This window comes from Nyctibius grandis, chromosome 1 (genome assembly GCF_013368605.1).
Source record: "Nyctibius grandis isolate bNycGra1 chromosome 1, bNycGra1.pri, whole genome shotgun sequence".
NCBI classification, from domain to species: domain Eukaryota; kingdom Metazoa; phylum Chordata; class Aves; order Nyctibiiformes; family Nyctibiidae; genus Nyctibius; species Nyctibius grandis.
In genome coordinates this window covers 109,231,277-109,257,349 of record NC_090658.1, presented here as the reverse complement: position 1 = coordinate 109,257,349, position 26,073 = coordinate 109,231,277, and the positions used below count along the sequence as shown (strand labels likewise).

Genomic DNA, 26,073 nt, shown 5'->3' with positions numbered 1-26,073 from the left:
AGCTCTGCCCCCAACTTGTACTGGTACATGGGGTTGTTCTTGCCCAGATGCAGGACTCTACACTTGCCCTTGTTATATTTCATTAAATTTCTCCCCGCCCAACTCTCCAGCCTGTCTAGGTCCCTCTGAATGGCTGCGCAGCCTTCCGTTGTGTCAGCCACTCCTCCCAGTTTTGTGTCATCAGCGAACTTGCTGACAGTGCACTCTATTCCCTCATCCAAGTCATTAATGAATATATTGAATAGAACTGGTCCCAGAACCGACCCTTGAGGGACTCCGCTAGACACAGGCCTCCAAACGGACTCTGTCCCATTGACCACCACTCTCTGGCTTCTTTCCTTCAGCCAGTTCACAATCCACCTCACTACCCGATCATCCAGACCACACTTCCTCAGTTTAGCTGCGAGGGTGCTATGGGAGACTGTGTCAAACATTCTAATAGAATGTGGTACATTCTAACAGAGAAAATGTGGACCATTAAAATCTTCCAAGAACAGCTTTTCTTAAGTATAATGTGAGTTGTCATCTTAGTTTATTACTGAAGTATGAATACAGTACATACTTTTGTAATTGTGTGAATGCTTGGTCTCATGTTAGTGAGAAGAGCCATGTAATGACTGCACTTCAGAAAATGAACAAGCTTATTTCAATTATCCTGTGATTCTTCTCCTTTACAAATTCTTCAGTTCTTTAATAACACCTGGATATTTTCTCATGCCTGTTTGCAAGAAACTTGCTTTTAATTGTTTATATTTTATCTTTTTCCATACTATATTTGTCTTGGATTTTCTGTATTTGTCCCTGAAGTGGCAATGTGCAGTCTTTTTTTGTTTTCCATGTGAAAAAAGTTTGTGATTATGCAAAGTCTCTGGGTTCCTTATTAAGTCAACAGTTCTAGTTATCACAGCACCGTTGTTCCAGTGGTCATTAACTGGTTCTGAACAACCTCCTTTGAGATGGTAATTGGACATGCATGTGTCATGGGGTTTGCTAACTCTGAAAAAGTTTAATTATGATTTTCTCTAGCAGTTAAGGTTTGCTTTCCAACCTGCTTATTTGTATAACAATGGGTTTTTAGAATAGTTGAATGCACTTTTAGCTTTATTCACTAGCAAAAAAAGGGTTTGTGACTTCCTCAGGGTGTGGGTGTGGGTGGGTTCACCTGCAAGCTGTGTGTGTGGATTTAGGATTTGTCTATGATTTCATGGACCGCTCCTAGATTTTTACTGCAGAAGGAACTACCTTTGTCATGCAAAATATAGTTAGGGACTGAAGGAAATCATCTGCCAGATTTCACATATATGATACCTGTATCCAGTCCAGAAGTTTTTATTCAAAATAAGTGTATGCTATAGAATGTACCACTTGCCTGATCGGCTCGTGAAGGATGACCTTTATTTCTCTTCATTTTAGCTGTATAGAAGTTAAGCATCTTACCTAAGCTAGGCTTCTGTTATAGCAGTGCTTTGCAAGGTGCATGCCTGCAGATTTACCCTGGAGCTGTAGACTTCTTCAGAAGCTTTACACGTATGGGTAGCTGCGGAGTATGTATCAGCACACTTTTCGAAACCACCTTTTGTCCAGCCTTTACAGAAACAAACATCCCAGGAGCATGGGGACCATTGGTTCCAGACCAGTTTTCTATAGCTGGCAGAAGACATGTATTTCTACAGAGTACATGACCCTCAGAAGGTCCTTCTTCACATGTAGTCTAGATGACTGGCTCAAACTGAAGACCTAACTTTTAAGTAGCAGGAGTTGGACAGAGGGGATGCTATCCCTAGGGACTGAAGAGCTGTGTCCTGCCTAGTCTTGTTTTCTTTCTTCTGAACGAGATCAATATAAATATTTACGTAACCTGTGGCACTTGTGTTTTTTGTTCATACTTGCCTCTTCATTGAAACAACAGTATGACTGTGTTGTGAATAGGTAGCTGACTAGCTGAACGTCAGTGTTTAGGTACTGTTCTCAATAACTACACTTCGCTGATTTCTCCCGAACATTTAACTTCTCTATTTCAGTCATGCTTTCTGTGGAGTAAACCTTTTTTGTTCACTTTAACATCTCATTTGTCCTTTATAATAAATGTTTGTTATATGTGCTTGAATGTGAATAAGGGAATGAAGAAAACAAAGGAAAAGGAGTATTAATGCCGTTACTATTCTGAGTGAGCTTCCTCAGTGTTCTTTTTCCTCTGAAATGCCTGTTGTGGTACACACTTCCCTTAGCAGCAGCAGCAGCTCATGTGGGATTGCTCTCGGAAGCCACAGCAGTTGCAAAGGTCTGCTATAAAGAACATCCTGGGCTGTGGGGCTCAGCAGAAATGTTAGCTTGTCAGCCCTTGAGAGGTTACGTTGCCCTTCCTGCTGCCAGTGGTCAGTCAAAAGTCCCATCATCCATACTTCCCAAAACTCAGCAGTTACCTCTTTGAGCACAGTACTTGAAACAGTGCTCAAAAGACAGCACCATTCAAAAGAACTGGGAAAAGATGGAGCCTTGGTACCATCCTAAGCACTTGTATTAGGATGTCAAAATGCACACTGATCTTAACAAAACCTGAATGACCATCTTCTATAAAAATGTAGGGACTGTTGTTAGCAGTCCTATGCTGTTTGTAAACAAGACTATCTGCACCTGCATAGCTGCCCTTTGTGCTCACAGGAAAGGTCAGTCACAAAAGTCAGCCTGAGGCATGTGTTTGTTTCAAGTTGTGTACGGTACTCAGACTGATAAACGGCAGATTTTATAAGCTAAAATAATAACTAGGATGCCATGAAACATAGTTGCTTGTCACAGCAATAATTTGTGCATCTTCCAGCTCTTCCTATGAAAGCAGTGGCACCATGACAACTGGCCAAAGGTATTTATTGAAGTGGAGCGTACCGCTGGGACAAGTGGAAGTCATAGAGTATGGCAGCAGTGAGGGCCAAGGAGAGAACTGCAGGTTTCCACCCCAGCACTCTGCTGAAAATGTCGTCATTAACTCTAAGCCAAGTAAGTGACAGGAGTTACTGACTTTTACAGACTTTTTTTGTTAAAATCCGTATTTGAATTTCAGTGGGCTACTGAAAACAAAGGAAAGCATTTTGTGCATGAAAACTTCTCTAACATGAATAGTAATGTAACCTCTTTCTTTGGAAACTGAGAATCCATAAAGTGATAGCCAGTCTCCTGTCTTGCAACATGAATTACTTGTATTTGTCCTGGTTTAGAGTTTTTTGCATGAATGCATAAAGAGTTTTAAAGCATGAATGTGTGTGGGCATGCAAACAGTTGTTGTGGTGTGGTGTGCCAGTTGTCCCATGGTAGCTGGTCGTGCACATGTTCTTTATCCCATAGTTGAAGCAAGGAAGTTTCTCTCAATAAAAATGACCAGCCACCCCATTGCAGTGGAGTAAGAATCTGGACACAAGGCATTACTGCAGGGCAGAAGTTACTTCTCTCAAGCCATTAGTATCCCACCCTTCAAACATAGTAACAAGTGCTTCAGAAAAAAACTTTAATTTTAATTTTAATGAGTGTTTTTGAAACAATATGCCAATAGGCAATTTCCTCCTAACCTTTCTCCAAAAATGACCTCAAGCTCTGAAGTTTGCAAGTTCTTTCTATGCTTGTTAATCCCTGCTACAAGCCTGCCAACTACCCTCAAGAGATCTATGAATTTCCAGAGTTTACTTGGTAGCTAGCCTTTCATATATAATGAGTTATTTTTCTGTCCTGTATTTTGCCTAAAATGTTATATTTTTAAGTGCATTTAATATATCTAGATCGTGGTCTTTATTAATGGACTATAATTTACATGGGTTTCAGTGCTAGTTCTGGGCATTATTTCACACTACATTTATTTAATATTGCACCCTCAGCATCATGAATTTTCCCACAGTTGTCCTGTGGGATAAATGTTACACTTCAGAATGATCTGAGGTGGAGCTGCAGCATTTAATACCCCCCATATTCTCCGTGATGGTTATTGTTAGGTCTTCTTGCTCGTCCCTTTGTAAATAGCCACAGAAAATTTTTATAGGTACTTACATCTCAGTTTCAAGGATGACTTCATTCTTGTAACTCCTTTTAAACATTAATGGGCTACTTAGACAATGAAATTAAAGCTCTTACATTATAATTTACCTGCTGCTGTATGCATGACCCCGAGAGGAGTGTATATAAGGGAGCATATTACGTAGAATTGGAGGTCTCGCTCATAGGTGAGTGTGGGAGGAACAGTTTATTGAGTATTCCTACTATGACACTGTGCAGCAGCTTCACAGCTGGTAGGACCAAATCCTTGCCTGTCAGCAACATCAGATGGGGAAGTGGAGCATGAGGGGAGAAAGAAAAACTCTCACCCAAACAGTCCTGTAGAACCTACTTGAACCTCGTGGGTTTGAGGTTTGTCAGCTTCGTGATGTTTGAAGACAACATCACAAAAAAATGAAATGACTTTGTGCATCATTTGTAGTCTCAACTTTCAGGTTAAATGGTAATCAACAGGTAAAAGATGAGCTGAACTTACTGTTCTCTTGGTAAGCTCTGGTTGTTGTGTTCTGCTAATAAAAGGGATCAAAAGATAAGATTTAAAAAGGATGTGAAGGATACTGGTTATACAAATGAATAAATCTTCCCTCAGCTTTAATCAAACACTTCTGCCGAACGATCCAACTAAATTGAATGTAACCAATCATGAAAGAGGAAGAGTGTAGCCTTTCTATTTGCATGTACTGGTGTGTCTGCGCTAGCAGTTACTCTGAATGCAGACTTGTCCCAATTGGCCTGTATAGAAAAGTTTGAATACACACCCAGTTGTGGTGTTCTGTAGAGTTGCCCCCTTAGTTCCAGTCTTCTTGGCTGCTAAAGATTACAGAAGCTCAGGAAGTACAGCCTTCCTGCAGAGGGAAAGGACTGGTAAGACTTTGTGTAACGGTTCACAGTTGCTTGTTTATTTGCACCCACCAAAATGCTTCATTTTATAGTTGATGATGACACAATCTTTATCACGGTAGTATTGTATCGTTGGTGAGACTATTGGGTGTTTACCACAAATTACAGAGCACTACCAGCAAAATACTGGCATTCTCTGCCTGAAACTGCATGACTTTGCAGTCACCATAAAGGTACGTTATGTTTCCTTCTGTTTTCAAAGTATACCAAGGAACTGTTGTGGTGAAATCCCAGCAGCCTCATAGTATGTGGTTTTAATAACATCTAATGATCAAGAACAATTCGGGATGCTGCAGGCAAAGTCCTGCTTCCATGATGTAGAACCATGTCTCAGACCTTATTTCCAGCTCTTATTTCTAGTCTGTGGGAACTGGAGAGATACAGAATAATGATGATTCTGTGTAAAAGTATTAAGCAGTAGGGGATCCCTTTTTCCATTTCTGGAGGACTGAGAAAAGTTGGTTTGTATCTGCAGCACACCAGGTTAAGTACTTGACCCATGTAAGGTTGATATTCTCACATTCCTGCTGTGATTAGCAAGGATTCTTGATGGATTCTGGTTGTATCCTTGTGCGGATTACTGGTTATCGGTTACATTTCTCTTATCATGGCACCTTTTTCTCCGCCAAAATCCTTTTTTATGAAGAGGCAACTGTCATAAGCATAGCTTACTATTTATTATTGGCTAAATGCAGTTGGTGCTTTTAGCTTTCTATGACGCTGCAAGAAAGGATAGGATAGTTTAAAGATGCAAACTTTACTTTGGGTGCTACAAAGAAATTAATAGCTGAATTTGAGTTATTCTCATGCAGGCTATAATATGCAACTGCTGAAAGGTTGAAAGGTTTTATGAGTATGTATAAATCAAGGATATGCTTTAGTACTGTTCCAAGGTGGAAAGCAAGGGCTGTGTGAATTTGGTTTTCACTTGGCAAAATCATCAGTTTGCAGTTTTCTGCCTAGTTCTGCTTTCCATACCAGTCTTTTATCTCTGAACTCTAGAGGAGAACACATTTAGGGGTTGTTAAGTTCAATGTCTTTTTTTTTAAACCCTTTGTCTTTTGGCAAGCAGAACTGTGTGGCCTGAGGGTGTGGAGGGGAAAGCAGGAAAATTTTCCTGGAGTGTATTCTGCTATGCTGCTCCTGTCCTTGATGTGCTTTTGCCTTATTCCTGTTCTCCCCTAGCACCAAAAGTAGACTATGAACTCTTTTAGTTATGACCGTGGAGAAGGATTGAAATCTCAGCTGCTTGGCAGAGTTCTTTATTTGTATGGTTGTAATATTGTTTCCTAGTGGAGTGCGATTGTAACTTGTGTTTGCTTCCTGTAATGATATTTAAAGCAGAAAACATTTCACGTTCTCAGTCTTCAGAAAAAAAATAGCATGTTTATTGGATCTCATTTCTCTGAGCTAATTGGGCAAAGTCCTGTTTCATGTATTGGAGTTAGTCTTGCTTGAAAGTCTGTGAGTATGAGTCTCCGTCATCCCAACTGGGTGGTTCCTGTGGAAGTAGTTATCTCAACTCTGTGTGCCAGAGAGGCCTGATGCGTTGATTTTCTTCTGTAGAAACATTTGCAGAAAGATGCAAGATAAAAGTTCTTCCCTACTAAATGCACATACTGTTTGTGGCAGGCTGTTGCTGTTCTCCTCTCCTTCCCAACTGGTCCATGTGAGAAGCACAGACATATTCACAGTACTGAAAAGTTGTATTAGTATAGGAAAAGAGGAATATTTTTGGCACGAGCAGGAAGTTGTATATTCTTGGTTTTGATTTACTTATGCTGGAGGAATTGTGTTGTGTAATGGAGTTCAGTAAGATGTATTTGAAGCATGTTTTGGGTGGTTATGGGAGCATTTGACTTGTTTTTATGGTAAGATATGAAAACTACTATAATGGTAGATGAGGTTGCTGAATGGAAGAAACAAGAACTGTGATTCAAGACCTGGAAAGAACTCAGCAAAAGTATTACGTAATATGGGGTTGACCCTAGGTTAGAAATGGTTGAAAAGCTCAAAAGGAGACACTTTCCTTAATTACATGTCTTCCTTATACAATGTTAACTAGTGAATTCTGTTCTTCCACCCGGTTGTGTTGATACATGCATTGATTTCACCTCCTCTGTGTACTTCTGAAAGTAATGGATTCAGCGTTCACATCTGGGATATTGGTTTGGTTTTCCTTTCTTTTTCTCTTTTGTTGTTTGGTGTTTTTTTTTTTTTCTTTTTTCCCCAAGATAGCTATAGGTAACCTGTTTATTACGGACATGGGGAAATGAGCATGAAGTTTAAGGGCTCCTGAATTTTAGTATTTGCTCGGTCGTGGATTTGCTTGTATGTTCATGGGTGAGTCTTGTTACTTCTGTACCTCAGCTTCCTCTTGTATAAAATATGCTGTGCTCTGGGTGGGAACCCTAAATGCTCAAAGGACCTCAAACATCTAATGTGTCCGAAGGGAGTCTAATGGAGGCCACAGATCACTTAAACATGCCCACAGGTAAATTGGTACCTTTGTTAATCATGTTATTAAATTGAAAGCGTAATCAGTCACTGTTCAAGTACTGGATTATTGCTAACTATTTTTTTGTGAACTTTCTGTCTTGTTATTTTAGATGCTATAAACATCTAAAGCAATTAACGCATTTGTTCTAATGTTATCTTTTTTTGCTAATATATGCTGCTTCATCCTGAATGATCTTTAATAGTTGAAGGGATTTATCTGCTGTCTGTTTACTTGGTTTTTGGTTTGCTGGAGATTATTTTTTTCGTTGGCTTTTAAGGATGTTTACTGCATAACTATATCCTAGTGGATGATACTCACTCAATCAAAAAGGGCGAGAAGGTGGATTGAATATCAGGCTGGGTGGGGCTCTGAGCAACCCGATCTAATTGAAGATGTCCCTGCTCACTGCAGGGGGGGTTGGACTAGATGGCCTTTGAAGGTCCCTTCCAACCCAAACCATTCTATGATTCTATGGGTGAAAGACCAATGAATACAATTTGGTTTTTAATATGTCATATTAATATGATGTATTTTAAATATGCCTTCCAAAAAATACGAAAAGTATCATCAAAGGCAAATTTGTAACTTCTTATCAAAATGTACTATATTCCCCTCTAGAAGAATCAGAAGTTGACCTTCACTTACAAGTCATCCATCTATACATAAAATCACTGAGAATACCTGTATTTCACTGCCCTTTAAAGGGGAATATAGGAGCAAAAGTCAAATATACTGGCCAGAGTTTCAGTTTCTCAGCCTCCTGGCATGTGTTGCTACGAGTTTGCAGCACTTTCCACAAACTGTTGATGGGCCATGAAATGCAGTTTCTGTGCAGAGACGGATGCCTGTTTGATGCCACAGTGACCACCCTGAGTTCTCTGTTCTCTGGTTCTCAAGAATAAAAAGGGTGAGCTGTAAAAGTTTTTCATAGCAATTTTATTTAAGACTAGACTGCAGAGACTCTGAAGAAGCAAAGAGAGAGAGGTAAGCATCCTGCCATTTCTGGGTGGGAAACCAGTGCCTGTCAGCAGTGTTCTGCTGCTGATCTTGTTGATTAGGAGCCATACACAGCATAGCCTATTACTTAAGCAAAGAACCATTTGATTTGAGCCATATGGCTAAAGGCTGAAGGAGAAAATGAGCAAGACCCATCTGTACTGTATATCATGCAGTGATGAGCATACAATAAAATGAAAAAAACAGGTTAGCACGCTTATGTCTATGGCTGTGTTTTAGTGTTATTTTTTGTTTCTCAGCTTTACAGTTCATAACTGATATCAAACCTCAGCGCTGCTAAACCATGGCTTCTCTCCTTTCCTGGTCAGACTTCCAGGGATACATTTGTACTCCCTTTCCACTTGCCTGTGGTTTTGATCTCTCTGGGTTTTTTTTTTGTCAAAGGTAGTAGTGATGACGCTGAAGTGCAGGCACGATTCCTCTCTCCCGAGTTTCCTTCTTCTTGATGCAGTCACTTACGTGTAGGTCTTCGGGTATTGCTAGGGAAATGGGTAGGGATGTTTGATGGGCTTCTATGGTGTGCACTTGTGTTTCTGTCAGCATCTCGCTGAGTGGAAGGACAGCTCTTCTCAAAAACAGAAATAGTGCTGCTGTGATAGCCATTGCCATTAAAGCTGTTTTGTTGCTGGTTTGTCTAATGAGAAATATAGAACAGGTGAAGGAGAAAAAAAAGTCCTCTTTATCATCACTTTAAGGCTGGACAATCGTAATACAATGTCCAGAGTAAGCAAGACTAAATATTAAGTGGCATATCTACTCTAGCATTGGTGATGAGGTTTTAAAAAGGATGATGTGTCTAGGTGAACTTTCATCTCTGTGAAATATATATAGAGTAATAACATAAATCTTTATTTTAAAACTATTGGAAATAATACTATACACTAAAGGAGATATAATATTTCATAAATGTAAACTATCATTGATATATGCAAACAAAAAACCAGAGATTTTAAATAAATCTAACTCTAAACAGCCTGTTCAGCAGCAACCAGATGACATTAAATAGTTTACTTGTTAAGCGGATATATGTTTCTAGCTGTTGGATTAGGCATAGAATAAATTAGGTGTTACATGTTTGTCTCACTTAGGGTGAGAGTCTTTTCTTTGCCTTTCATATTCTTTGTAGTTGTTATAGGGATTGATGTTCACCTCCTATAAACCTTCTTCTGTGTTGCTAGGGATCTCATCCACATCTTGACACAGAGTAGTAAAATGAGTAGAAGCCTAGCTATAAGGAAGTGAGTATGAAGGAGGCAGGTAAGCTTCTCACAGTATGATTTCCACATGAGTTGTTATAGATAGTTTGGTGGGAACTCCAGTGGAAACCTCTGGCAGCTTGGCCAGTTTACAATCACCTGCAGACCTGTCTTGAGATTCCTGCAGTACTTTCATTGTTTAAACGCCTTCACACGTGTACTTCCACTGCCTGTTTATGTCAGTGTTTGTCATCTCTCATCTAGTTCCTCTCTCACACTTTGTGCCCATGCAGATGCACCCCAGAGGTTCTGTGGTGGGCAGGGGCTTCCAGGTCCATGCTGCCCTCGGCCTCCCCCTTTGGGACCTGTGAGAGGAAAGGGCCATGCCATCTCTTTTCTTTCACTCTGAAGTCTCTTTGCTTCCAGGATTTTCCTTCCTTGTGGGAAGAGAGCTAGGAACTGGAGTTCCTCTGATCCATACCTGCAGTCAGTACGTAGTCCAGGAAGGCGCCTGACCGTTGTCCCGGCTAGTGTGATGTTGAGGAGCTGGGCTGTGGAGTCCACACTTGGCAGCGTATCGGGGCTCCGGTGTTTCTCTGTTCCCTACTGCTTTCGCTTCCTTCCTCATCTCTGGCACAGCACAGCTGCTTCTGTCACCAGGAAAAATATTGATGGCATTTTATCTCTGAAATTCCCTGGGCAGTCAGGATTAGCTGGAGTTTAATATAATCCTGAAGCCATGATCTCAATGTATGAGCTACTTCTCACCCTCTCAAGAGGCTTTGTGTTTCCTTGGTGTCCTTGCCTAATTTTACTCACAAATGGTATAGCACTCTGCATTTAATACCTTACTCAGTATTTGCAGTTGCCAGCTGTTGATTTTATCTTTGCATTGCTCAAGCTGTGTGAATAACCTGTTCTGTGGTTGGACTGTAGTTTCTCTGAAACTTGTTTCTTTGGTGTTCAGATCTGATACACTGAGCATATAGTGAGACAGGTCTCAGTGTTCATGTAATTACCAGTTGAGAGCAAGGTATTAACAGCTGGCAGGGAGGTGAAGCATGTTAAAAACACTTTGTCAGAGTTGAGACTTGAGAGGTTTCTTTCCCAGCTCTGCTCTATGTGTACTGGGTGGCATGTGGTATTTGGTTTGTTGTCTGTGATTAGGACTTGCAGAACTCCCCTGTGTTGCATGGCAGTGAGAATAAATACATTAAAGAGTTTTAGAGGCTCAGATTATCAGATTCAATAATTAAACTCATAAAGATTACCTTTAGGTGCTTACATGATTAAAGTATGATTAGACTGAATAATGTAATTTCATGTTATTATCATTTTCATTTCATGATAATAAAATATATTCATATATTAATGAAATATATTCATATATATTCATGTATTATCATTTCATGATAATGCTCTTCATGTTGGTCGATGATGGTGATACGTGCTGGCTGTATTGGTAATTAGGCTTGCTTACCCCATGTCTGAATTCAATAGTTTGTGTTCTAGTAATCTCAGGGGTTTATTGCTTATCACTTAATACTATGTACGTCTTTGTGCTGCTTCTTTCTGCACTAGGTTACTAAACCTGATTTAGGGTTATGCTGTAAAGCTACGTGTGAGTTGCTGCTCAGCTTTTCATTGATGGCTGCCAACTAAGCTCTTGTTTTCTGAGATCGTTCCTGACTTCCCATTTGCTGCAATTTCCAAACCTGGAGACTGATACCACTCTCTAAATATTTGTGTAGCTTGGACCTCAAAGTATGATGCAATCTCAGGTGAGCTACAGTTGAGCTATGGTGGCTCAGATTTTTCAGGAGCATGCAACTGTGGAGATCATGAGTTGGCTTTGGCGTGAAAGAACAAACCGGTAAGGCAGAAAGTCTGCTTTTCTCTTATGAACTTTAAATTGACCTGTGGGCTTATTTAGGGCTTAAACCAGGATTTTGGATTCACAAGACTACCTTTTTTTTAAATTTTATTTTACTGAAATTCCAATTGGCTATTAAAATGCTTTCATAAAGGAGAAACAAGAAAACATAACCCACCCACATGCTTCTCTGAGGTGTCTATGGAAACAGGAGCAGCAAGAGTGAGCAAGTGGAAAGACACAAACAGGAGGAGGGTGGTGCTGGGGGAGTTGACAAGGGCTTTGCTTACATAACACAAGGTGCAGGAAGCTTGTAGCTCAGCATCTAAAAGTAAAATCTCATCTGCTTTGTCACTGTCTTTAACACTTGTACAGAAGGGATCAGAGGTATGGAGGCACCTCCCTTTTGTATAGCTGGTGCACGGATTTGTCAAGTTCGCTGCAAGAGAGGGTTTCAGTACAGCAGGGGATCCTCATCACTGGCCTTCCAGCGAAAGCTAGGTGTTCTGGTGCAAAGGGTTGTTTAAAGGGAAAGGGAATAATACTTAACAATGGGTATCAGTATCAACTGCTAAATGAATGACAATGTTCCTGGTATTCCCAATATTCATAATCTTTTTGCCAGCTCTGTTTATCCTTGCTGAAATAAATTCCTGGTATATGAAAATGTCATGTAAAGGTCTCCTTTCTACTTGCACTGAGAAAATTACTTCCACTAGACCTCCTTAGGGAGAGTGTTTTTCCTCTGTTCAACAAGATCTCTCCATGTGTTGCATACCAGTGTACCCGTAGGAGCAGGATCCAGTAACAAGTACATGGGAAGAATTCCTCAATTGCGGTAACTGATCTTGGGCCTTATTAATGGTTTCTGGTTCTCCGTCTTTAAATTAATTCTCACGATCTTCAGAGAACAGGAAACTCTTTTACTTCAGGTATAATGTTGTCTCTCAAACAGTCTCCATTCTTGTGCTTCCTAAAGGTGGGCATCTTAAACTGAGCAGTGGGATGCTGTCAGCCTGTTGTTACTTGATGGAAAAAATCAGTGAGACATTTCCAGGACAATCAAAAGTTACATTTAAAACAAAACAATTTAACAGTTCTGACTGCACTTAAGTAGTTTTAAATATGACTGCTACATCATCATAGTTTAACCTAAACATGGTAACAATCTCCTGAAATCTGTCCAGTTTATTATGAACTGATCAAGAATTCATCTGGTATCATGATGCTTTGCTTTCCAGAACACTGTACAAGCTTCTTAGGTTTAAATGTAGACTTAAATGTTGCAGAAAGGGCCTATTTTTTTTGTTATTTGTTCTGAATCATAGTGCGTAATTCTATATAAGTACCAGTTTGTTATGCCTTCCTCAGACACAGCAACTTTAAAAGTTACCTCCCACAGATATAACTTCTCCCCTCATCCCAGGTGATTTTTATGCTCAAGACAAGGATTGAATCTTTTCCAAATCTCTTCCCTTCATAACACTTGATGTTTCAGTATGCTGCCTGGATGCACACAGATGGCTCAGTGGGAGGAAGCAATACAAATGCGCTCAGCCTCGAAGACCAGAATGCAAATGGCAAGTCAAATTTGGGATCTACCAGCCTTTACGAGTAGTCTTCAAATCTGATGTGTTCTTCAAGCGTATCATTAATTTTGTGTTACTCTTCAGTAATGCTGGAACTATAGTCACTAAAATAGCCTTTCTCAGTTTTGGTTGTGGTTTTCACATGTGAGCATTCGTGAGCTTCCATTTCATGTAACACCTAGTCTGACTTCAGGGCTCTGTGTCTCTCAGAAGCAAAGTAATCTTTCTAAGGGCCTTGATTTCTGTGACACATCAGTTCTCACTTCATGTCAATAAGGCTTTTTTCAAAGCAATTTATGTTGATGTATTGTGGTTTTGAATCATGTAGGCAAAAAGTCATTACTATAATCATACTCAAGGCAGATCGTGTCAAGATTAGTTACTTTGCAGTAAAAGAGATACCCAGGAGTGTATCTGTTAACAGTCTTTGGCTTTAACATAATATATAATACAGAAATGTTTGCAATAATTGCAATATTGAGAGTATGCTGAGTCAGGCTTTCATTTTATTTGCATGCTGTTTAGATTTATGTAGTACTATTACTTGAAAAAAATCCTCCTAACTGGAAATAAAGTTTAGTATGGGAAGGAACCACCTGAGCCATTATGTTTGCTTACCCAGGAATAGATGTTTAAATTACGTGTGACTGCATCTACTCTAGGTATTGCAACACTTTCTTTTCCCTCTTTAGTAGCATAAATCTGTGATAAATTAGTAATTCACAAGTGAGAATCAGAACACACAGCACAAGCTAGTGGAAAATGCATACAAGTAACAAATCACCACAGTAAATAAATGTGTCCCGTAGTAATTGTTTGAAAGGAAAAATAGGGCGTGATCAGTCAGGACTGTAATATCCCATATGCTTGTGGTGCCCATGAGAATTGAAAATTTAGAGGACCCGGATAGACAGCGATCCCAGGGGAACGACTGCGCTGCCAGCACCCATTAAAGCAGCTGCTGCTGTGCTGGACGTGGAGGGGATGAGCAGCAGCCGCTGGCTGTGCTCCCTGGCAAAGCAGCTGCTGCCAGAGGTGGGGGTTCTCCCCCTCTGCCCACACCCGAGCACTAGCACGCAGACACTTCTCTTGCATGTGTATATTTATGCACAACCTTCCAAATCCTACTTTTGCCCGAGCCAAGTTAAACTGACTTTAACCACACCCAGGGAGTTTCCTGCAGGCTTTGAAAATGCCTGGATGTAAATGGGCTAAAATTGCTTTTGTTTCAGTTATAAAAATTACTTCAAAGCAGGCAAAACTGGTGAATTTAAAGCTGTGGTGCCGAGAGTCACAGTAGGAAATGAGCAGGTAAAATAAGTGTTTAGCATTATACTCAAATGTATCTTGGCTAAAGAGCAATTATTGCAAAAAGCAGAATCTTCCCACCCCAATTTTACGTAGCAGTAAAAATAAATTTAAACTTTAACCTCCTTTCCTCCCTCTAAAGCAAATGGCAGTTTTGTTTTCTTTTTTAACCTTGAATATATTTCGTAGTAATGCTGAGCAAGGAATTAGGTATTTTGCATGAATTACTGGTTGTTGGCAGTAAACTTGCCTGTTGCAGGGAGGCACAAATTCCTCTGGTAAAATCTTGGCAACAAAGGAGTTGATGAAAAAAATTCCTGCTAACTTGCATGTGGCCAAGATTTCACCCTTGATCTGTAGGTGGAATGCAAAAAACGTTGCCTCTGAAGCTACGTGTATGGTTATCGGTTACAGCACGCTGATTTCTCTCCTGCCCAGGCACACCATCCTCTGTAACATGTAGGATGTGTAGAGCTGGGGAGAACCTTCTCTAAACTCATGGAGGGTTTTTTTCACATTGGAAAAATAAGTTGTTTTGGAGCTTGATAATTAGCAAGAGTAGCTTAGAAATGGGGAGGAAATGGCTTTATCATTTGTGAAACATTTCTAAGTACAAAAAGAAATCAACCATGTATCTGCTTTGGAGTGAAGCCAAGAGTTTTTCAGTGCTTTCTATAGAAAAAAGACAGAGTGAACACCCACCCCGAAACAGCTAGCAATCAAATGGTCAGGGAACATGTGTGGGCTGAAGCAGCCAGTCTTTGGCTCTGAAGTGAGAAATGCATCTGATGAACAGACTAGTGTGCCCCCACACCTCCTTCATCCAGGAAAAACCCTCCATCACACAATTCTTAGCCATATTAACTGGTAGTCAGCATTTTGCTAACCACTGAGAAGCTAATCCTGTTTTAAAAGGCATTGTGAGTAACCCTTACAGGACCCAGTTCAGAGATGAAGTTGCTATAACCTGTACCTCGTTATCCAGACACAAACCAAGTGGTCAGTTCTCAGAGCACTCTCTTCTGATGAGTGCATCATTGCTGATCTCTGAAGCCCAGTTACTTTTTCTGTTTTCCAGTTTGTGCTCACTAAGGACCTCCATGAAAGAATGATATTAGCCATGGGTATTGATCTAGTCCTTGACTGACTATTAAAATTTCTTCTTAATTTGGCTGTTTGTCTTTTCTAGAACATCAGAGGATGGAAGCAGGCTCTCTTTAATTATTTATTGATTTGCTTTTTGGCTTCCTTTCGTGTGCTAAGAATGTGGTCTTTAATGAATGAGCCTAAAATGACTTCTGTTTGTTTTTTCTGTGTGACAGAATTTCAGATGCGAGGTTAGTTTATTTGCTTTGACACTCTTATTGCATCCTTTTTATCTTGTCTTATTAAAAGCTTATAAAATATGCATAACACAGACAAAATAGTCAGGTGACAATTACTGAATGAAATTCAAGCTTTATGCCTTATTCCCAAGGCTGAAACAAGAATATTTGTAAGATCATTTGAATCTCCAGGAGGAGGATTGTAGAGGTGGATGTATGTACTGCACAGGGCAAGTCCATCTATGTAAGTAGTTAAAGTTTCTTCATGGTCTCAGCCGAAGACTATGGCATAAAGTCCTGCAGCATCTAAGAGTTGTCTGAATGCTTACTCTTATATGTTGCAGGCTAGTGGCCATTCTTCGACCTGCTTTCAATAATAAAACAAAATGTCTGGTAACTCTGTCTTTGTGAAGCTGCAAAGAGTGATCCTGGCTTTTAAACCTTAAAAATAATGTGATTCACTTGAGTGAAAATATCTATCCTATATAAGTGAATCCTCACATCACAGCCTGATAGTTGTAAATTTTCTCTTGGTTCAAGCACACAAGGATAAATTTCAGAAATATTTGTAGACCCACCTCTTTCTTTGCAGGTAGCCCCATTGAAATCAAGAACTTGATATGTCTAGGAACTAGCGATTCTGGTGCTTAACCAATTACAATTATAGTAGACATTAGTAAGAAAAAAAGCATGAGCTAGCAGAAGAGAGAAGATTTTACAGCTTTCAGATGTTGATTTTTCAAGTATTTGGATTTAAGAAAGTGAAACTGCAGCTTACTGCAAGTATGTACTCTGCAGTTCCAGAAAAGTGTTTAGTTTTTTTTAAACAAACCTGCAAACATACTCTACTGACCATAATCTCAAAACTCTTAGGTCTGCTTTGCAGTCATTTCTTTTCATTGTGTACAGTAAATGTAATGATCTTTTCTTATGGACTGATTTGTTTTTAAGGGTAAGAAAGGCTAGATTGTTCTTTTAATTAACATTCAGAACAGGCAAAGAAGGGTGGATGAAAGTTGCATCTATTCTCTGGCTGGGTAAATAGTAGTAAGTGCTGTCATTCCCCTATTTAGTGCTCAAGGGCAATATACAGAAATCCTTTACTTGATTCAATTTACCAGAAGATTTAAAGGCAAGATACACATTCCCATAAAATTTCAAATTATTAATATCTCAGGCTTATGTTGCATTTTCCTGCAGTGAAGAGGAGAATTCAGAGATAAAGTAACCCTTAACGTTTTCCTTGAGCCTTGAAATTTTATACTCTTTCAGGTTTAAGGCAGACTCCTAGTGAATTGTGTTAAAGAAAAACATCCAGTGATGGCCTCGATCTGTATGATGCTTCCAAATAGGAAAATGTCTTTAGAAAATAGTTATTTTGATACGTAACTGAGAATATACTAATGATTTAAGAATTGTCTCATGCATGTTTGGTTTTTGTGTTTATTCTGGCTTATGCTGTTCTGATAGCTTTGTGTTTGGTTTGCTGGGTTTTGGTTTGTAGACTGGTCCCTGTAGCAGACTTAGGGAATGGAGGTGCTAGTGGCGTCTCATCTGGCAGCTGCGCTGCGTCCAGCACCCACCTGCCCTGGCAACCAGAGCAGGTGGCATGGCTCGTGTCCATGCTCCCGATCTTTCTGCAGAGTGTGTAGCCAGCATTATATTTAGGTTGTGTTCTTGCCCATGCAGGGTTGAAATCCTTCTGCTCCAGAGGAGTTTGCTGCCCGCAGACTAGCTTCCAAAGTTGTGGTAAGGGTGGAGGAGCCGTAGTTTGGATACTACACTGCGTGAGCTAAATAATCTGCAGGCGTTTCCTGGGAAGATCATCCAGCCCGGTCCCTGTCATTCAGCCATAGGGAAACATGCTGACTCTGTATGAGTCGGGGTGGGGTTTTTTAGGGGAAAGGGAGAGTGTTGTTTCCGCAAGAATTACATTGCCATCCTGCTCCTGACATTGCCTCTGGGAGTCAGAGTGTATTAGCAGGGTTCTGCAAGCTTTGTGCATTTAAATAGACAGCTTATCCTACTAATCAGAATATTTTTCTGAGTGTTATCTTATAAACACAGGTACTTATTGATGGTAAGGGCAAAATATTTCTGCTGCTGTTAGGATTTGTTGCTGATCTCAGTGCAGATCCTTTTTTCACTTAACATGATTGCAGTAAAATTTCAAGTGGTCCAGTGAAATTACAGGCTCGTGTTAGAGTTAGGATGGGGATATCTGATCCAGAACTGCTGTGCAATTGATTAAACAGATTTTGAGTTTTAAACCACCATAGTGAATGCTGCAAATTAATTTTTTGGCTTCTTTACGTGACCAAAAGCAACCTTCAGGAAGGATGTTTAAACTAAGGTGTAACAGCAAGTCTGCTGCTTGGTGCTAAGCAAAACTTCCACGTCAGCAAGAGATTTTGGGGCCAGTGAAGCTTTGGTATTTGTCACAGTTCTGGTGTGTGCTTGTTAAAACTAGACATAATGCTCTCTGTCATCCTAGATGAAGAAACTTGAATCTTAATTGTAACTATAAAAGGGAATGATAAGGTGAACTAAAAGGAAATGCCTATGTTAGCACCTGTACGTGTAAAGCCAATATGTGATAACATACTATTGCCTATCATTTCCACGGATACTTTTCACAATTTTCTGTCTGCAGGGACAATAAAAGCACCTGGAGCAGCAAAGTGAAATATCGATGATATATGTATAAACGAACCACTCTGATTTTCAGAAGTAATGAAGACCCTGGCTGCACAGTGATGCATTAGTTGTTTTTACAATCTAGAGAAAGCGTCACCAATTTTGATAAGCTTAATTTTCATAGTGTTAAGAAATAGCGATATATGTTAATATTATCTTTGTCATGCTTTCCTCCTTCAACTGAGAATTACATCTTTTTATTATCTATAACCTTATGTTTTTATTCATTTTAGACAAGCTCTATATGGGACCAGGGCAACTGTACCATGATCTGCAGAACCTTTTACATGACTTGAATGTAGTTGGTCAAATTAGTCAATTAATAGGCAGCCTTAAAGGAAACTATCAGGTAATAAACAAAGCTGGATTTATTTTTTCAAGTATGTTCCTGTTGTAAAGTAGCATAATTGTCTCTCCCTAGGACCTGTGCAAGACATTCTTTAGTTCTCTCTATAAAGAGTGTAATAATTGAAGTAGATTACAGCTGTCTTTCTAATCTTGTTTTTCTTTATTGTTTTCAAGTGTATGTGGATGCTACAAGTGTCTGCATTTGCTCAGTAGCTAATAAGCTTATATGGAAACAGAATTACATTTTGATCTTAAGAAATTGGATTCTTGCAGATAGACAAAGTAGTAGGAGGATGGTTGTTTGGAGGAAGCTCTTGATGCCCATCCGAGCTCATAATCCTGGCTTTCGGGGGGAGCTGTACTTAAAACTGAATGCAAATCACAAAAATATAAAAGGATTTTCAGAAGAATTTTGAAAGTAATTTGCTTTGGCTTTGTTCATATTCCATTTATTTAGCTTATATTATGCCAAACAGATATAGTACTTCAACACCGAATTTCAGAATGAGTTCTCCACAGTCTTACGACTTAAAAAAATTACTTTTTTGCCTTTTGTTTTATATGCTTTATGTATGCTTAGGCATAATTTTTAACTCCTACCTGTCACCGTAGGCCGTAAATATATATGTGTGTGTGTGAATATGTATATGAAAGCTGAGTTTCTCTTGGGGTATCTTGCCTTCAGAGTCAAGGGCATTAAATAAAACATAATGTTTTGTGAAAATATGTACTGTGAAGGAAGTTTATGGAAACAGTACTTTTGGACAAAATTTCACAAGTATTTGAAGGTAATTTCAGCAGCGTTATTGGGAATAGGTATAGCACAGGTACCCTAAGACATTCACCCATTAACATATACAGAATCTTTCTGCCTGTACTGCCAGTCAGAGCCAACTAAGTTTTGAAAACTTAAAATTCAGTCAGTGTTTCCAGGTAGAGATGTGTAAGATAACTAAAAAAGCTTAGCTGAGAAATGAGGTCAGCTTCTCTATTTTTGAAAAAGACTTCAATTTCATAAAATTCTGACTGTGGAAAATTAATGTGCTTTTGTGTGTGAATACTCATTACTATTGATGCTTTAAGTGTCGTTCAGGTGTGCTTTTCCCCTCTGTGACCAAACACTCAGCTTGCAGAGGATTGTGGTTTCAGCATCCTACTGAAACAGATTGCAACCACACAGACAGCTTTCATGATGGGTCTGTAAACATTTTGACTCAAAGATTTGAACAAAAACAATTGGCAGTATGATCTATAGAAGTTTTCATGAGATTTTCTTTAGAAACAGAATTTGTGGATTCTGTATAACTACTCACTGAAATGAAGTAAAAGGGTTGTGCATACACCTGATGCAAATTCACATTTCTTAATGTGTCACATGCTTGGGAATGTCCTTTGTGTATCATCAAACTGAGCAATGTGAGATTAAATCAGCAGATAAAATATATTAGCAAATTTTTTACTGATATGTTTACAAATGTGGCTAAATTACCCATGATTAAAATGTGGACTAAATGAGGCCCGGGTGCCAGGAATTGCTTCTTATATGCAGAGTTCACCTAAGTTAGCCTGTTGGAAATAGGCCAGTAGGCTGGCGTTGAATCTTAGCTTTTTTAATTTTTCAGAACTTAAACCAATCTGTAGCCCATGACTGGACCTCAGGTTTACAAAACTGATTTTGAAAAAAGAAGATGAAATCAGAGCGGCAGATCGCTGTAGAATTCAGCTGCAACTCCCAGGAAAACAAGACAAGTCAGTAGTAATCTTGATTACAAAACTTTCTAAATGGGTTTATGTATTAGGCATAGATGTACCAGGGAGGATTTGGGAATCTCTCTAGCTCTTCCCCCTCTTCTTTCTCCACAGTTAGCCTCTAAGTTCTGCTCTCGTGCCACAGTGCTGGGAACTTGCATGTTCCAGGGCAACGTTGTAGTTTTGCTTCTGTTCCTCAGCCCTGCGTTTCAGATGCAAGAAGGAGGAGAGGAACGGTGGCAGTGACAGCTAATGGAGAATAGCCACTGTTCTGTTCCTTCACCGAGGAGGGTGTTCTTCTCATACCATTCCATGTAAAGTGGAGGAAGGTGGGCGTATGGCGTATCATAGCCTGCATGCTTATATTGCAGCTGTGTCTTTGTCCAAGTATTAGAAAATAATGAAATTCCGTCTTGCTCAACATTTCTAGCTTTGGCTGTATCTCATACTCAATGCAATTAGAGTGGCTTTATTTTTTTGTCTTGCAGGTCGGGGCGGCCCACTTTCTTTACAGCTGTGTTCAATACATTTACCCCTGCCATCAAACAGTCTTGGATCAACAATTTACAAATGGCTAAATTGGCACTTGGTAATTCTTAGTTACTTAAATTTCCTATCAAGTTAAGATAGCTCTCAATGTACAGTGTATTTTTTTTATTTTTATTTTTCAGAAAATGATTTTTTTTGGTGAAAATCTGTGTGCAGATGTTAGAATTGCAATACAGTAAATAGTAGTGATTGTGTATCACTACAAAGTAATGACATTACAGGTAGGATGGGGTTTTCATTATGAAGGAATATAATTTCTGCAGTATTCTGATGAACTCTGTGGTAATCATTACTAATGGTTATATCTAAATCAACAAGAATGAGATACACTACAGGACAGACAAGTGAGCAAGTTATTCCATTATAAACATGTTTCTTCAGATCTTACGAACTTTTTAAACTTTGAACTTCAGGTTCAAAATTCTCAGTTTTAGCTCAGAATGATTTTAGATAGGAAATATCAGTAAAGCTGTTAGGTTCATTTATTTAGCTTTCTGAGCATGAAATAAACTTATGGGTGTAGTTTTAATATAATGCAATATTTCTATGGTTGGATGTGTAAAACTCAAGTTTTTTGGGGGGAGTGTTTTATTTAACATAAATCTGTAGTATTCACTGGAGGGTTTATCACTAACAAACCTGATCTAAGTGAGAGCAATAAAGAATGTGCTGTCCTGTGATGTTATTAGTCTCATGTGTTTGCACAGGGGGTATAAGTTTCCAAAGATACCTGGGATTTTGAATGCCTAAGTTGAGAAACGTTGAGGATATGCACTTGCTAGAAAGCAAGTTTCACCAGCACATCCTCAAAATACAGTGCTTTTATGGTATCTCACGGAAGGAAGGTAAAATAACAAAAACAAAAGAAGAGAGAATGGATGTCTCCATCATTCCAGGAGGAGGATCCTTATAATTATGATAAGAAGTAGTTGGTAGTGATGTCACTTATACAGTCAGGGAAATGCTGTTTGCAAAACAGATTTTCTAGAGCCTGAGGAGAGATTTGATGTGCCTTCTTCTCTTTTAATAACCTACTGACCAGATGATTAAGAGAACACTTAACGTTTTTCTAGTGTAAGATGTTCTTTTTTTGCATTATTAATGTGTATGTAATCTACTGTATTGAATTTTTGCTCATAGTTTTACATTTTCATTTATGAGTGGCATAAGAACAGCCTGATCAGTATTAACCAATCCTAACAGAATTCTTTTCTATTCCTGTAGAGGTGTAAGTAATTATTCAGTGAAAGTATTGTGGGATGTTTGTGGTTTGTTCTTTCTGTTACAGCGGAGGATAACCTGTTAGGTTGGTTCTGTGTAGAAGATGATGGGAATCAAATCAAAAAGGAGAAACATCCTCTCCTTGTTAGACACGTGCCAGTGATGATGGCCAAGCAACAGGAGTTTAAGGTGAACAGAATTTTTGTATGAGATTACAATTGCTTTTCTTGTGTGATGTAACTGCTGAAGAATACCGTATTGTAAATACATCTGTTAGTTCACATCTTTTAGTTCTCTTGAGTTACTACCTTGATGTAAGACCAGTAGCAATGGAAGGTCCAAGAGGATCACAGGAATGCAAAATACTGAAATCTTTGAGGCACTAAGGAACATAGTGTTTACTTTTATATAGTATGACATTCACTTTCAGATGTAAGCTCATCACTCAATGAAAACAGAACTGCTGTGAATTTTGAGTTGGTCTTGAGGTTTCCAAGTGTTTGTTTGAGTCTTCCTGCTTGCAAAGTGCAGGAATCTGATCTCCATGATAGCTGTCCTGTACTGGTGTAACTATGTTGAATCCTTCTCAAATTTCTGGTTCATTTCCTAAAGTAATATGTCAGTTTGAAGTCATATTGACCACTGGCTTTAGTGATGAAAGGAAGTACAGCATGTCCAGACCAACAGATGGAAGGGAAGGGTGCTGAATACTGTTTTGTCCTATGCATCAACAAGATTTCTTGTAGACCATCAGTCAGTTAGGCTTGTGCAAAAACACTGATGGAAATAAAATCGTGTATATATGGCCAGAATCCCAATGTTAAATTAACATCATCCCATGGGTACTGCTTAAAGCAGTAAGTCTGCAGACCCTCGTTGCTAGGACAGCCTACACAGGAGAGAAGTTCAGCTGGCAGCTTCACTTCAAGTGTGAGTATACAGGCCTAGATGTTGGGGGAAAATAAGCGCTAGCTGGAAGTGCATTTGAAATGTGTAATGGTGTTAAGTCAAACCATTTCTACGATACTGGTTTTCAAAGCAGAGCTGCGGTTTACAGCAGCCAAAGTCTACTGAAAGTCTCCGGTCTCCCATATAACCATAGTCATTCTTGTCTTACTAAACAGTCAACTTTTTCTAAATATAGAATACTTTCTAAAGTCACCACTGCTGAAATAGCCAAGCTAATTTAATTTTTTGCCGAAACTTTTTATACGTTTCCTTAGAGCCTACGTGTTTGTAAGTCCTGTAGGTCCATGCCAGGAGCCTTGAAAGCCCAGACTCAACTCCTATAATAAAGTTACAACAGGATCTGCAAGTTTTGAAAGGAAAGTCAAGTCTGCTGCCTTGGTCACCTCAGGCGAATACAGTGTGTGGCAGTACTTGCCTGAGCTCTGGGTGAACTTTGCTAGTTTTGCAGCTCCTAAAGATAGTGTAGATGTGAGCCAGGCTCTTCTCAGTGACATCCATTGACAGGACAAAGGGTAATGGGTGCAAGCTGGAACACAGGAGGTTCCACATAAACATGAGGAAAAACTTCTTTACAGTGAGGGTAACCGAACACTGGAACAGGCTGCCCAGAGAGGTTGTGGAGTCTCCTTCTCTGGAGACATTCAAAACCCGCCTGGACGCGTTCCTGTGTGACATGATCTAGGTAATCCTGCTCCGGCAGGGGGATTGGACTAGATGATCTTTTGAGGTCCCTTCCGATCCCTAACATTCTGTGATTCTGTGAGCTCAGCTGTCATGCGTGATGCTCCTAAGTCCTTGATATTACTGGAAAAGATGATCTAGGTATTATTGGTGGTTTTCTGCAGCCTCAGCTGCAATTTGTGTGTCAGGCCACAGCTTGGGGTGGGAAGACACCCTTTGCTTGGCTGATCCTGCTTGTTATCTCTCTGCGTGCTGCTCAGGCTGCCCGGTGGTGTAGGGAGCCTGTAACAACACCTTCCATGAGAGCAAGTTTACACCCCAGGCAAAGGACTTCTGTCAAGATTGAGAGCTAAACTACCAGGGTTTAACTATGGAAAAACATCATCGGTTTTGACTAAGATGCAAAGTAACAGAGATGTAATAAGCAGCCCCAGAACTATCCAGCATGCAGGCTGTCTTTTCTTTAACTAGTGATGTATTTAGCTGTCACAGCTACTGTAAATCACCACTATGAGTAGCGAGCTTCAGCATGTGCTAAATGAGACATGCTAAGACTAGCATGGATAGCTCTTTTTTTTGTTTTTTTCTTTTTCTCATCTATTGGCTTCAATCTTTTATCCTTACAGTGAATTGCATTGGTGAATACCTAACATTATTTTTACTACTGCTAATCACTTGGTGATGCCTGCTGACGTCAGGGAGATTTGTGAAATTCTTTGTACTTTTGGAAATTAAGTAAACTGGGAACTCACTACTCTAACTTATGCCTGCTCTTTTTTTTTTTTTTTTTTCAATTATTGAGTGTCAGGAGGTGATGTTGCCAGGTTATGGTGAAGTTGTCTAAGTTAATACTAACCAAAACGTCTCTGGTACTGCAATATAATCGCAATGACATTGATGTCTGAGACGAGAACATTAGTGTGAATTATAGAGAATCTTGTCTAAAAACATAGTATCACATCTCATCAGAAAACTTTTTATTCTCTACACAGTTATGAATTACTTGTATATATTTTAAAGTGTTTACATAAGCTTTAGGGAGCTCTCCATGACTGCTCATAAAAATGCATGTTTTCAGACCCTTGGTACTTGAATGATTTTCAGAGTTGGGATGGACTTAAATATAGATCTTGAATCTGGTGTAGCTTTCAGGTTTTTCTTAAATGGCCTGCATGATAAAATAATGAGTATGCTTATTAATTTACTGACAGTAACATGATGACATTCATGGGGAGGGAGTAGGAGTATTATGTGTTATAGTATTATAGTATTATAGTATTAGCATTCAAAATTGAGGAGAAAAAACTGGACTCCACACGATCCAATGTGAATCAAGCAGAAGCCCCTTTATTGTGTGATGCTGCGCCTTTTATACAATTTTCCTTTCCCTACACGCGATCACGCATATTCCTATTGGCTAAAGTCCTTTTGCACGTGGCAAGCACGCGAATCAGCTCTTTAATGATTGGTCCTTCTAGTTCCTGGTGTTCCACCTACTCATCCGACTTCTCTTGGCTTGCTTCCTCAATTCTTAGTTGCTCAACTGCTGTTCTTCCTTATTTTCTCTCCTCAAGGTGACCTTTCTTGCAAGGCTATGTGCTTAAGCTTCATGTCTTCTATGGCTGACTTACCAAGTGTCCATTTTCCTCCAAATATGAACCCACACAAAATGAGTAAAGCACCTGGAGAAATAGTTTGAGGGGAAAAAAAGGAAAAATAAAAAGGGATGACAGTCAGTAGGCCAGACACATGGTGTGCTCAAGCAGAAACAGAGCTTCACAAGTGCTGATTGAGGAGATGCTTGAGTAGAATGTCTGTAAAAGGAATTTTTAATAGACCAGCAACCTAAGGATTGGTTAAGAATGTAATATTGTTACAAAGAGCAAATAATCAATGGAATGTGTACAAGCAGGCTTCAGAAGAGGTAATCATGATGTAGTGCTGCTGATAGCTCTGCTAGAATAGTGTGTTCAGGGCGGAAAGTTCTGCAGTCTCAAACATATGAAGCAGATATATACTGGAGAGATGCCAGTTGGAAAAGTGATAATAAGAATTTTAAAAACAAGAATAAAAAAAAGCAATTATTTTTAAAAATCTTAAATTTAATTAATTA

The 26,073-nt window shown here is 39.4% G+C and overlaps 1 protein-coding gene across 1 annotated transcript in view; it reads left to right on the top strand.

Moving 5' to 3' along the window:
• Positions 1-26,073, top strand: part of ARHGEF10 (Rho guanine nucleotide exchange factor 10) — a 130,479-nt gene that overhangs the window by 67,167 nt on the left and 37,239 nt on the right. The window contains 6 exon segments of the mRNA XM_068405602.1: positions 2,819-2,994; positions 18,677-18,792; positions 20,414-20,456; positions 20,459-20,540; positions 21,029-21,129; positions 22,378-22,499. Of these exon segments, the coding sequence (XP_068261703.1) occupies positions 2,819-2,994; positions 18,677-18,792; positions 20,414-20,456; positions 20,459-20,540; positions 21,029-21,129; positions 22,378-22,499 (640 nt within the window).